At 34.1% G+C, this 14,638-nt stretch overlaps 2 protein-coding genes across 2 annotated transcripts; one reads left to right on the top strand and one right to left on the bottom strand.

The window, feature by feature from the left end:
• Window positions 1-319: 319 nt before the first annotated feature.
• Window positions 320-3,615, bottom strand: LOC133324704 (uncharacterized). The gene is made up of 2 exons (XM_061533546.1): window positions 595-3,615; window positions 320-481 (listed from the first exon to the last, which is right to left on the bottom strand). The coding sequence occupies exons 1-2, from the start codon at window positions 3,613-3,615 to the stop codon at window positions 320-322; spliced, it is 3,183 nt and encodes a 1,060-aa protein (XP_061389530.1).
• A 4,686-nt stretch (window positions 3,616-8,301) lies between these two features.
• LOC133324705 (GATOR complex protein Iml1-like) lies at window positions 8,302-14,439 on the top strand (the record flags this gene model as incomplete). The annotated part of the gene is made up of 8 exons (XM_061533547.1): window positions 8,302-8,759; window positions 8,868-9,042; window positions 10,649-10,843; window positions 11,197-11,274; window positions 11,557-11,621; window positions 13,711-13,839; window positions 13,893-14,209; window positions 14,264-14,439. Coding segments are annotated over exons 1-8 (1,593 nt in total), but the record flags the coding sequence as incomplete, so codon positions are not given.
• Between the last annotated feature and the right edge of the window lie 199 nt (window positions 14,440-14,638).

Below are 14,638 nucleotides of genomic sequence, written 5' to 3' on the forward strand. Positions count from 1 at the left end.
TATTTTGTCTGCCAGTCGCACTCCGGTTACGGCCGCTTGAAGTTCCAATCTCGGAATCGAAATTGGCTTGAGAGGAGCCACTTTGGATTTTGCTGCTACTAGACCGATATTGACCTCTTCGAGATATCGTATGCGAAAGTAGCACACTGCTGCATATCCGTCTTCCCCAGCATCAACAAAAGTATGAATTTGGACGTCTTGAGTGAACTTCAACAGCTTGGAGTAACATCTCGGAACTTGTACTTTTGATATTTTCTCCAAATTGGACAACCATGAGGACCACTTGCTATATAGTTCGTCGTTTAATTCATCGTCCCATCTAATTGCTGACCGCCAAATTTGTTGTAGTAGTATTTTCAATCCAATTGTGTAATGGGAGATGAACCCAAGCGGATCGAATATGGACATCAGAACTTGGAGAACCTCCCTCTTGGTAGGGACCACATTCGACTCGAATACGTTTCTCGAGAGCCGTGAAAATCTGCAATTATACTGAAACACATCATTATTGGATTCCCAATACATACCAAGAATTTTTTCAATAGCTCCAAACGTATTCTTCGTCTGCTCTCCATCGCCTAATTTTTCTTGTACCAATTTTGAATTTGACACCCAATTCCTCATGTGGAAGCCACCGGCAGCATGTATCATTTTAACTTGCAATGCTAACTCTAGGGCTTCTCCTTCACTTTGTACACTGTCGATAAAATCATCCATGTAGTGATACGACTCAACTGCCTTAACTGCTCTGGGATAATTTTCCCGAAAGTCGTCCGCGTTCTTGTTGCGCACAAAATGAGCAATACATGGGGCACAGCTAATTCCAAAGGTTAACGCTTTCATCACATAAACACTGATTTTGTTCACGTCACCATCTTCGAACCACAAAAATCGTTGAGCGTGCATGTCTTCATCTTTGACGTTGATCCTATGAAACATCTCTGCAATGTCACCACAGACGGCAATTTGGCCAACTCGGAATTCGATTAACACATTAAATAGAGACGTAAGCAAATCTGGACCACTTATCAAGTAATCGTTTAGTGACTTATTATTGGATTTGGCTGCTGCATCCCAGACCAGACGAACTTTACCAGGCTTATTTGGGTTAAGAGCCACAAAAATAGGAAGATACCAAGTGCGACCAGGATAATTATTAATTTCGGAGTCAAAAACCTTTCTTGCGTATCCTTTTGAGAGAAGCTTGTCGATTTCCGTCTGCATAGTCTGCTTTAATTCAGGATTTTTCTTAAACTTCCTCATGAGACACTTTAATCGATGAACTGCGACATTATAGCTGTCAGGTAATTGAGGATCACTATCTTTCCAAAGTAGATTCACTTCAAATCGTCGATCTCTCTTTACACAGTTATTCTCCAAAATATGCATGGCTTTTTGATTCTCGATTGACAATATATTTTTCGGTTGAGACACATCCAAGGAAAAATATTCTTTAACTTCATCATGCAAGATTTGGTAACGACGTTCACATTCACAGGTGTGTATATTCAGCGAAGCTATTTTACCAACATCCGTGCCACTACCTTGAAGAGTCCATCCAAGTCGAGTCTTCGTTGCAATAAACTGGTTATAACCACCTTCACGAATTTTCATTGGGACTGCTACTCGCCAATTATTAATGCCAATTAAAATCGTCGGCTTGGCGTTGACGTATGAATCGACCGGCAATCCTTTTAAATGCGGATTATATTTCACCACTTCTTCAAAATTTAATGTTTGCTTGGGCAATTCAAGGTTCTTCACTGTTCTAACATCATGCAGCACAAAACGAGAATCACTTTTTACACCAGACACTTCAATATTTATTTTGACCGAATCATCTTCAGAACGAGTTGTGTTGCCTGTCCAACGTAATTCCAGAGGTTCCTTCTTGCCCTTAATTCCAAGTTTATCAAAGAATTCGTTTTCCATAAGAGTCACAGAAGAACCTTCATCCAAAAACGCAAACGTTGTCACTGAGCCACCATCATAAAAAACTCGAATCGGCAAAATTCTAAAACATGTCTTCTCTTTATCACTGTCACGATGAGAATTTACACTTCGGCTTTGTTCAGTTGGCACGAAATTATTTGAACTCGCATTTAATGAGGACTGATAGTTATGCAACAATGGATGATGCTTTGCTTTACAACCACCGATTTCACAAACTTTATTGGAAAAACATTTTCTGCGATGTGAATTTAGGCACTGGCGACACAATTTATTTTCTTTTACTATTTTCCATTTTGCTTCCAAGTTTAGTGATTGAAACTCGCCACAACTCTGGATTTTATGAACTTCGCTTTTGCACGAAAAACAAGTTGGTTTCCTTGGGTCACTATGCTGATGTGCATTCACCGATGCTCCTTTCTTGCTCGTTATTGGAGACACGACTTGGCTGGCAGCAGCGGCTATGCTGTAAATCCAATCACTGAACACTTTCACTATAGGAACATTAGAATCTTTTTGATGCATAGCCCAACTTAATTTATGATTATTCGGCAATTTCTCCACTAATGTTTTAACTAACATCGGATTATTTAAATGAGCCTTCATATCACACGCTTCCATTGTAGAGCAAATATTTTTAATTGTTAAAGCATATTCGATTATGCTATCAAGTCTGTCCTTCAATGGTGGAATCCTCATGGCCTTGTCGATCATGCCATCTAAAATATGCTCCGGACGACCAAAACACATTTCCAAAGTCTGGATAATTTCACCCACCATAGAAGGAATCAATAATTTGCTTTTCACCAACTCTTTAGCACGACCACGGAGACACGACTGCAAACGCATTAAATTTTCACCATCAGTGTAGCCTGCAATCTCAGTACTATTTTTGAAGTTGCTGATGAACAACGGCCAATCCTCTGGGTTTCCATCAAAATTCGGCAAATCCTTTGGTATCACTTGCCTTGCTGCAATTTGAGCTGCTGTTGGTTGAAATGTTGTAAACGTTTGAGAAAAGGAACACGATGGCTGGCTTGCGTTGCCTTGGGACAGAATTTTATATTTCTTCTCCAAATATTGCCTTTGTAACTCTTTTTCCTCTTCCAACATCTGCAGCTGCAACTGAGTCTGAGACATGTTGCATCGAATCACATCCGAATGGCCGGAATTCTCAAAATGGCGATCTTGATGAAAATTTTTAGTTACGCTGTTTGAATATGTCGACGTCGTTTTCGTCAGTGACATAGCTGTCGTTTGAGACATTGCTGTTGGTATTGATGACACAGTATTGGAGCCATGTTTACTTGTACTTTGGTTAAGTGCCTTTTTATATGCACCTTTTTCAAAAACGGGATCCATTTCTTTTTGTTGTTGTTTTTGCGATGTACCAGGTTGCGCTATATTGGCTGGTGACGATGAAGCCTGCCTCCCGGCGGAGAAATCAGCGGTATTATTTACTGCTGGAATATGCATTTCTTCACACTCGTTACCTTGGGCTACAGATTGGTCACCACAGCACGAACAACTCCAGCTTACATTTGCAATATTGCTGTCTACTTTAACACACTCGAAATGGAACCACTTGTCACAAGAATCGCATTGCACCATACGCTCGGTGTCTTTTGATTCACATTTGTTGCAATTATAATCGGTTTCTGACATGTCGTCAAATTATTGAAACACGATTAAAAATAATATTTAATTAGAAAATAATTTCTTTATTTTCCCGAAAATAATTCCTTTATTTTAAATGCGATGCTTTATCAGCGGTTTTTTTGATTTTTCACAGCTTTCAAATTTTCTATTATGAGCCACAAACACTGGTACACTCTCTTTGAAATAATAAATTTATTACTGAAACCACGGTAATAATTTACAGCACTCGCGGGAATTATTTTGATTTTGCTCTGATGAACTCTTGTTAAATAGTTTTTTAAAGAGTCAAATTGTTTTTAAAGAATGTTGAGTTCGGTACGCAGAACAACTTTCATAGTCGCCCACTTTAAAGTAAAACACTTTGAAAATAATTATTCACATAAAATGTTTATTAATAACAAAAGTTTATGGCGCTTTAAAAACAATTTGCTCGCTGCGTATTCAAATTCGAACTAATTATTGTTATATCTTCGTTGCCCTTTGAAGCTACTTGTTTTCGTCCACTAGACATTGCCGTTATTAAACAATAACAACATACTAATAACTTTGTGCATGTATGTGTACACATAGCAAAGGGCCACATAAATAAAGGGCAACGAGAAGATAAATAGAGATCAATGCAAAAGTGTATTGACTACATAAAAGAGGAATAACTCAAATTTGTTGAAGTAAATAAATAACAAAAAAGAGTAAATAAACAGTGGCGGCGGTAACATTCATGTTCAGGTGGTTCTATATTGAACCGAGAGTATAATTCGTTTATTTGGCGGTGAGGGTATATTCCGATCCGAAACGATAGCTTCCACACATTCTTTTGATAAAGATGATACAACCATATAAACAATGGAAGAAAAATCACTTTTTGAAGGTCTATTATTGAACATTAATCAGGCAGAATTCAATAATATTTCTTGAATTTGGACTTTGGTATTTTAAAAAATCTGTCAGTCGCTCCAGCTTCCATGTAGTAATACGCTCGATTTCGGTTGTAATTTCACAATTTTGAATATAATGCAATATTTTGTTAAGTCTTGACAACTCAGATGCTTTAAAAAACTTCCGGAACTATATTGATTATGGGTCCAGCCATTTTTAAATATTTTTTAAAAGATTTTATCCCTTGCGCTATTTTTAATTTATAAATATTTTATTTGAGAAAAATTATGGAATTTTAAAAATGTAAACAAATAATTTTAATACTTCAAAAATGCTGCGTTCTGATTGGTGGAAATAATTCGCTTCAAATGTTATATGTCACTGCGAATTAATGTATATTCGCTTTGTTTACAAATTTTGGCATATCATATTACCAATTCCCCGATGCGGCTACCTTATATATCTACCTTGTTTAAGGCGAATTAAACATTACAACAATTTGTTTTGACATTCAATGTTACAATAACTTATGGGCCCCATACACTATACATCATGCCGTACAGCATTTATCATAGTATGTGTTATTTTTTGAATTTTATATATGTATGTGTGACACACACAATGCATGAAGCAAGGTAGACATATAAGGTAGCCGAATCGGCGATTTGGGAACATGATAATTCAAAATTGTTATCAAGGCGAATACAAATGAATTCGCCTTCTATTTTTCCACCAATCAGAACAAAGCATTGACGTTTTATAAAATATTTATTTACCTTTTTAGATTTGTGTGCGTTTTTGCAAATGGTAAATTTATGAATTAAAATAGCATAAAAGATAAAAATGATTCGTTAACGTTAAGTAGCTGATGGCAAGGATTACATTTTTGGAGATACGAAGACGTGGACCAGTTTTGAATATGTTTTCTGAGGTAGTAACACCTAAGCATACCAAACTAAACGTACATATCGTTAGCTAAAATGCAAAAAGGCGTAACTAACAAAAGCATAATTGTGTAGGAGAAGCAAAAAACTGTTTTGAATGAAAACTATAAACATGTCATGTGAAATGAAAAAGTATGCCCGGCAGGGTGATATTGCATATGACGAATAATAGACTATAATTTGTTTAACAAATGTAGTTATTTAGTTTAATGGCAGTCATAACAATTAAGTAAAAATTTTTTGACCGCAGACGTGTAAAAACTTTGTCAACACATGTAGTTTATTGATATTCACAATATTCATTCAAAAAGTCAATTTTCAATTTTTTGTTAGTTACGCCTTTTTGCATTTTAGCTAACGATATGTTGATACCATTGTTTGGAACCGAACTTAGAGTGTTTTGCAAGGAAACATAGAGAGTTTTGCAAAGGAAGAAACTTAATTCTAACAATGCTTAACAATAAAACTCCAGAATGTAGTTCTGGTTTCCTTGATCAATATCCTTATTACAGATATTGTCTATTCTGATGGTCTCATTTGAAGATTAGCTCGTCGCTCTTCTATTATTGATATTGTGTATAATACGGTATATAATGAAAGGATTTTTACGTGAAATACGCCACCAAATCGTTATAGAATGTCCCAAGACAATATATTCTTAAAAAAATCCAAAACGCTCTTCTGGTGTAATAGTAATGATCTTCCTATAGAAGTTCATGTGAAGGTATCCTAGACATGACCTAGTCGATGCGACTACCTAAAGGGCCCCATACACTATAAATCATACCGTCATGCAGATAAACCCCTTTTTGTATATGTGAGATTGACTAGTGAATGGCAAACTCTTCAATCACTATTCCAAAAAATCGATTTTTGTCCAAAAATTGAATTTTGAGTCGTAAATTCAGTTGTTGTTTTATTCCGTCACAATTCTATTATTTTTGTACACAAAATTATTTAAGGGCCCCATATATAAGGTAGCCGCATCGGCGAATTGGGAACATGATATGTCAAAACGACAAACAAAGCGAATTTAAATTAATTCGCTTTGACATATCAATTTTGAAGCAAATTTTTTTCTACCAATCAGAACACAGAATTTTGAAGTATTAACAAATATTATTTTACTTTTAATTCTTTTTTTGAAATTCTTCTCATTTGAGTAATTAATAATTTTGTGAATGAAAATCGTCAGAAAGATTAAAATCAACATTTGTAAATGCAATAAAATGGCGGTGGAGTAATTTCAATATGTGATTCACGCAGAAAATGTGTTTATAACGCTACGAAATGTTAGCCCTATACCCATCCTTTCGTATAACGGATTGAGAATATCTCTACTAGCTGAATCAATCAGTCAGTATGAAAAAAGATATATTTCCTCTAAAATCATATATAATATGTGGATGTATTTGGTCCGATATGGTATATATAAAATGTTTGCTTAATCCATATACTAGAATTTATTGTGGTTGTTCGAGAATCAAATATCAGATAATTGTCGCAGGATTTTTGCACAATCAGGGTTAAGCTCCATAGAAAAACTAAGACCAGTGGATCGACCGAATACACCTCATTGCTCACAAATTGTTTAGGGCCCCATACACTATACATCATGCCGAATTTACGATTCAAAATGTGATTTTTTTGAACAAAAATCGAATAGTGATTGAAGAGTTTGACATACACTAGTCAATCTCACATATACAAAAAGGGGTTCATCGGCATGACGGCATGGTGTATAGTGTATGGGGCCCTTGAAATATTTCATAAAATTGATTTCACAATAAATATTATTAAATTTTTGTTTGAAATTTGTATTTTCCTACGGCGAATCCAAAATTATATTTGACATATAATGTTACCATAAGCTTCCTTGATACGGTTACCTTATTAATATACCTTGTGTACAAATATAATAGAATTGTGACGGAATAAAAAAACAACTGAATTTACGACTCAAAATTCAATTTTTTGGACAAAAATAGATTTTTTTGAATAGTGATTGAAGAGTTTGCCATACACTAGTCAATGTCACATATACAAAAAGGGGTTCATCGGCATGACGGCATGATTTATAGTGTATGGGGCCCTTTATATCCCGAATTCGTTAAACTGAGTATTCGTTTTACCGGCCGTCGACTGTATTACTAAATATAAAAATGCTCCTGTGTATACCCAAAGTGTATGATATAATCGGCCTCGTCCGATTTTAGTCTCATTCTCGTTGGAAATGTAGAGGAGAAGCTAGTTTATACCACATATCTAACTGTTTGGAACCGAATACACCAACGGCCAGTGAAATAGAATATTTATGGTTTGACATTATTTTTGCTTTTTAAAATCATTTTATTTTTTAAATAATGCGTTGGTCTTTCGAAATAATTTTTTATTTAGTTCTATAGATATTTGTTCTTAACTCTTGGTATTTATATTCAATTTGTAAATGAATTTTTTTTATACATTTTCTTCAACGTAATTTATATCTTCTTGATCCACTATTTCCTCTTTCATGTGTACGATTCACATTTTTTCTGCTTTAAAATATATTGCTCATATTCTTTTTTAATTTTTTTATAGCTGCTTATATACATACTCTGGTATGCGGTGGTTACTCTTTCTCTATAATTTCTTCCCGTATAACTTCTTTTTTTAATTTATTTTCAATAACTTCCTTTGGTTTTGTTAAATGTTTTCTCTTTAAATGTCCAAGAATTTTCTATGTTTCTGTCACCACCACTTATTTCACACATGCTGTACAACTATCTTTTTTATGGCATTCGCAAAATGCGATAATTATTATTTATTTATTTTTTTTGTTGGTTTAATTGTTGTGCCAACCAAATGCAATCCAAAACTCCACCACTTATTTATGAACTTATACAAAATACCATACATTGTAGGAGTTGATTGGAAATCTCTTACAATACCGGCATGTTTGCCCATAACTACGGATTATTTTCCTGACAAACGTTCGCTGCACAATGATTATGTTATATCCGATTATACACTCCTGCCGGACGATGTAAATTTGGATTATGCCAAAAGTCGTGCCATCTATCGAAAACCGTTGACAACTGAGGAGGTTTGTACTGAAATTGTTTCGCAACGTTTGGCTCAGGGCTTCCAGCTGATTGTTATCGAAGAGAAGCCTAATGCTCCAGCTCAGGCGCCCTGTTGTGGTGGTTTGAAACAACAGAAGCCAACATCCGTGTTGCATATGAAACCCGACAATGAAGAGACCAAAGAATATTTATTATCAATAGGTCGTATATTTCATAAAATAACATTAAATGGATCGGTAATAACGGTGACTGGTTATAGGCCAAGGTAAGTTTTTTTGTTTGTTTTTAATTAATTTATTATTTATGAAAGAAGAAAGGCCAATGGAAAGGTAAAAAATATTCCAATAATTAAAATAAATTGGAAATTTTCTAGACATCCATACCCACCAATAAATGTCGATTACCGTTATCGATTTCATGCTCCTCAACATGAAACCTATGAAATATCTGGAGTTAATTTTACCACGGAGAAGTTGGAAAATTTCAATTGGAATTATATGGATCATTATATATGTACTCGAGGAGATACGGATTATCCATTAATGGAGGTATGTATGGCATTGAAGCGATGGTTTATTATACCCTTCACCACATGACCGATTTGAGACATTTTAGACTTTATTTATGAACTTTTATTATGAACATAAAAAAAAACAATGAAAAACGATCTGACCGATCTTTGTGTGCCATTCCGCATAGGAATGCTGACATTTATCTATACTAAGTAAAGTGATTGACTGACTGTCTTAACGATTCATCAATCCCCAGACGAAACGGCTGGAGCTAGGATCTTGAAATTTGAGGTCCAAAGTTTTCAATTCGTACTAGAACGGCACGAAAAGTACAATTTGTTTTTGGCGAACTCGAGCTAGAACTCTTAAATTTGAACTGAGCGTCACTGATGGGGTGTAGAATAGATGTAGTAGAGGTTTTTTGGACATTAGAACTATAAGCATACGAAAAGTACTAAAATGTACTAAATTTGGTACCATTTCTTAGAATGTGAATGAATAGGACCAAAAACTTGAAATTTGCAATGCGAATTAAGGTTATGAAGTAGGGAGGTGGGTGGTACCATTTGAATTTGGAGAAACGGATGGAGCTGGAATCCTGAAAATTTAAATAAACATTACCGTCGGTGTGTAGGGTAGCAATATGGTGGTAGTTTTGAAATGTGTATCAAAAGTACTAAAAGTACTGGTGATATATAGTCGCTTAGTTTTACGCGTTGGTCCAATGTCATACCTAGTTCGTTCAGGATACATCCATGCCCGTAGGTACAATTTCGCCATAGATTTTGTTCATGCAGCCTTAGGGCACTACGCGCTGCCTGACACTTAATGCTGAGACACAGAGGCCTTAAGTTTAGCATTACGTTCAGAGCTGCTTGTGGGGTGCTTCTCGCGACTCCAGTTATTAGAATCGAGGCGGCTCTTTGTGCCTTGTCTAGTTTGCTGGATGTAGACTTGTGGCGCAATCAGTGCCGTCAAACAAGAGAACTTTTCCCAATGGGGTTCTTGCATGCATAGAGTGCAATCTGCCCTCTCCTCTCCCGTTCCTCGGCGTTCTATTCCATCGTAATTGACAGTCCAGGAATGTGCCAAGGTATTTGGCTTCGGGCGACAGGTGAAGCTGCACTCCATATGTACTAAATTTCGTATAATTTTAATTTTGGGTGAATCGATAGAGCTAGAATCCTAAAATTTAAAGTTTTAGAAATAAGTACTATAAGAGAATATACGTAATAAATTGTACTTAAATTTTAATTATGGTCGTTATTGGTTTTTAGATAATACCCACATTCGTTAACGAAGTTTGCGGGCATATGCTCGTACCTTATATAAAGCGAATATTTCGTAGATTTCGCGAACCATAGACTGAGAGTATATATCTCTCGGTAACACTCTATATAAAAATACTACATTACGTTACCAATCTTCATAAAATAGCGAAAGTTAGATGATTTCAACAGACAGAAAAGTCTTAATAGACATAGAATTTTATTCTCATGAAAAATATCAATTGAATGATAAATTTAATAAAAACTTTTCCTTCGGGTGGTGAAGGGTATAAAAAACTTAAAACAATTATTTATTTAATTAATTTTCAACGTTTTTAATTATGTTAACAAAAATGAGTAAATTATTCTTTTAGAGCTTAAAATATTGGCGTTTCCGTATGTATTTGTTGCCGAAGGAAAATAAAGCTATGAATAAAATTATGGAACAGGGATGCCAGTACTGTGATGTATTTACCGAACCGACACCGGAAAGTGCCAAACAGCAAGTTGAGGATTTTATGCGTTTTATGGAAGTTCACATTAACAAACTGAAACGGCGTAAAGCACGCGTAAGCAATTTTCCATAGAAACCTAAATGTTTATCAATGTTCAATTTATTTTTGTATCTTTGTATTTTTTCTATATCTGTATCAACATGAGTCACTAATTTTTTATTTTATTTATTTATATTTTTTCTTTTATACATTTTTCAATTTTATTTATTTATATTTATTTTCTTTGTTACCGCTTATTGTAAGAAAACATATTTTAATTTATGTCTTCTTGGTTTATTAATTATTTTTTTATTGTTGTTTATGCTTTTACAAAATTATGTTTTTAATTTAAAAAATATTTCATACTTTCCCAACGATGTATTGTTGCTTTTTTGTGCCTTAAATGTTTGAGTTGGATTCGTTTACAGGATAGTCCTACCGCACAAAGTCATCTAACAAGACGGCGCCACAGTACCAGCATAATTTCCAGACCTCCGCCTAATCAGGTTCTCTACCTTTCAAATTCTTTAATTTACCACTTAACAAACAATTCTATTAAAAACCACTACTACTACTGTTAAAAAAAGATAAACGTTTTAATTTTCTTTTGTTTTTACCATGTTTTGTTTGTTTTGATTTTCGTCAATAATATTCACAAATTTTTCCATTGTCCATTTGTCAATTCATCACTAACGTGTGAATTGAAAATGATATTTTTTTCTTTCTTTCTGTTATATCTTTGAAAATATTTATAATAATTATTTTCTTTAATATCCTTCCAAATTTAGGGTCTCACTAATTCTCCCTTTCGTGAAAGAGTTGGCAGTAATCGTTTACCGGAAAAACGACCAAGGTTTTTATTATTGATATATTCAATATTCCTTTGATTTGGTATTTTGTACAATAGTATTGGCATTTTTTCTTTGAATGGCTTTGTTTTTCTGTGATATATACATATATATATATATATTTTTTTTCAATTTCGTTGTTAAGGTGTTTGATTTTATTGTTTATTGTAGTATTATGCTTAAGACAATTATAATTAATATATATTTGAATATCTTCTGTATATAACATAAGGAGATTATTAGTGCTTGTTTTTTTAAGTTTACTTATATAATATATTTAATTGGAAAGGGCTGTAAGCATTTTTTACAAGGAAATTTCTATATAATCTAGTCCGAATTATATTACAAAGCGTGACTCTATTAAATATTGTTTTGCAAATATTTTCCTTTCCACAAATACTAAATTACATGCAGGATCGGTTGTAATGACTAATACCAAATAATAATATCAACATGTTTAAGTCGATAGGGATTTTTTGCGATATTTCTTTCCAACGAAATTATACATTGCTAAAACACATTACAACGGACGAAAATGGTTAAATCCTTTTATTAATTAATGTTTAATGTTTTCGATGGCCAGCTGCCTCAAGTGGATAATTAAAAGGCCTTTTAATTATCCATTTGAAGTGGATAATTAAAAGGCGCCATTCTCGCCTCGTCAGTCCTTGGATCATAGAAACTCGGTCATTTCCTCCGAGACTCTACACAGCACCCGCTGATTGTCCGCGACTGCTTATTTAATATTCACAGCTACCCAAAGAATAGGATTGGGCTTCCCACTATCCGTAATCTGTGGACCCAGCCATTAGCGTTCAGTTATGCTCCCCGTAGGCGGATCAGATTTTATTTGAACATCTTCCAATAAATTGAACATCTTCCAATAAATTCCAATAATTCCCGTCAGCAGCCCCCTTAAGTCCCTCACCTCCGAACATCGAAAATAAAAGAGTTGTATTGTGACGAAATCTCTGAAACAGCTGGATTAAACTGGAATCGAGTACCTGGCCAATGTTCTCGTTATGTCAGTAAACACATACATAGTTCCCAAAGCATGAAACGTGGACGCATGTTTATTTATAGTTCCGGAACAATAAGTTTACCGTAATTCAAAACAAGGATTTCCCCAGGGTAATATTTTTGGAGCTGTTTAACATCATTTCTTCCATAAAATCTACGGGTAAACTATTTACCACATGAAGTGCGTAGTTTAGAATGCTGTTGCTAGGAACAAAGATTGAATACCGGAGTCCACGTCCATTTATTATCAGATGTCTTCAACTACGTTCAATGTGGTCCACACAGCCAATATGTAAACATTAAACCGAATTCTCTTCCTAGGCTATTTCCATACATTGAGGAATCAAATCATAGTTTATTCGAAAAAAAAATTACCAGGGAAACCTTTGAAATAAAATAAAACCAGTTAATTTAGATACGAGAAAGCTTTCACTGATATAAATCACCTGAAGTTTGTTACAACCCTTTCCAATTGAACGGACAATTAACCACCTGTTTTTGTTAATAAAAGTTTTCTAAAAATGTTTTATATCAACTCTTATTGTCTATAATTCTTACGAATAAAATAACTTTACAAGAACCGGTGGTAAATCCACTCTCATCATATTTCAAAGCTTTTAATATAATAATTTTAAGCTATTTTCATATATATTTTTTTATTTATGTATGTTTTTCATTTTTTTTTTTTTGCTATTTCTTTTCATTTATTTTATTTTCACGTTTTTTTTTTAATTTTTTCTTTGTTTTGGTCTTTGGCTTTCAGCATGTTACAACTAGATTCTCTGATAAGCATCATCTAATATTTAATTCACCACAGCAAAGGTTTGTTGGTTTGTCACACACACAGTCGCACATAAATAGCTGCACATTAATGTAAATAAATTTGCAACATCAAAATTCATTTCACACCTAAAAAACATTTGTAAATACACAAGAAGTTTACACAATTGTTTTTTTTTTTTAACTTATTTGGCTTACTTTGTTGCTTTCTTAGCTGTTCTGTTTTATTGGCTATATACTGTATTTTATTTTAATCGTTCTAAAAATGCTTAATATAATTTGTTTTTAATATAGTAGTATACGTTCAACTGTGGTTAAACCGGAGCGTGTAGGTGGTCGTATTATCCATCCCGCCGCCGATGCAGCAGCTGTTGCCTTAAACGCTTCGGATTCCAATGCCCCACATGATGATTATGACGAAAAGTAGGAAAATATTTGAATTTTGTAGTATTTCTATTCTAATATTAATTTAATATTCCCGATTATAGTTCGACAACGGAAATAAAATTACGTCCCAATGCCACACTAAATGAAATATTCGAGGCAATGAAACATCCGATACATGGCGTTGCCTTTATATCGCAAACACAAAGCCTGCCCTCATACACATTTGTATCATTCGATGCCCTGATGTGGCTGAAAAACAATTTGGACAATAGTCGAAATCCCTTGGACATATTGGAGAATATGAGAAAGGAAAAAATGATATGTCATGCATCGGGGGATTTCAATAAACCAGTTATACCGGGTTTCTATTTATATTTTATAGCTCAACAGGATAAAAATGCCAAAGGTAAGATAGTATTTTGTAATGGTATTTCAAAAACTTATTCTTCAACCCCTGTAGATTATGCTAAGCCTCTCAACGATTTAAGTGCTTTTGAAAATGAATGGATGGAAATTGAGCTGGCAGGCTGCAGTCATTTATGGACAGATGAAACAATACTGCCTCGCATACCGAATTTCCTCAAGGATATTCCTTCGCCTCAATCATGGACAGAAACGTCTAAAAATAGTAAGTTACTCACTATTTTTTTTACTACGATACCAATTTTTAAATTGTGATGTTTAATTGTAATGTTTAATAATTAACAAATTAATAGATTTTACGATTATTTTTATTTGAAATTAGTAAAAATAAGTAAGATTAGGCCAAATTTAACAAATGTGTTAGAGCAATGCAATAAAACAAAAAAATGTCTGCACATGCAACAACACTGTA

The sequence above is a fragment of the Musca vetustissima genome, unplaced genomic scaffold (genome assembly GCF_032173495.1).
Source record: "Musca vetustissima isolate MV318-11 ecotype Yass unplaced genomic scaffold, APGP_CSIRO_Mvet_v1 utg449151, whole genome shotgun sequence".
Classification (NCBI taxonomy): domain Eukaryota; kingdom Metazoa; phylum Arthropoda; class Insecta; order Diptera; family Muscidae; genus Musca; species Musca vetustissima.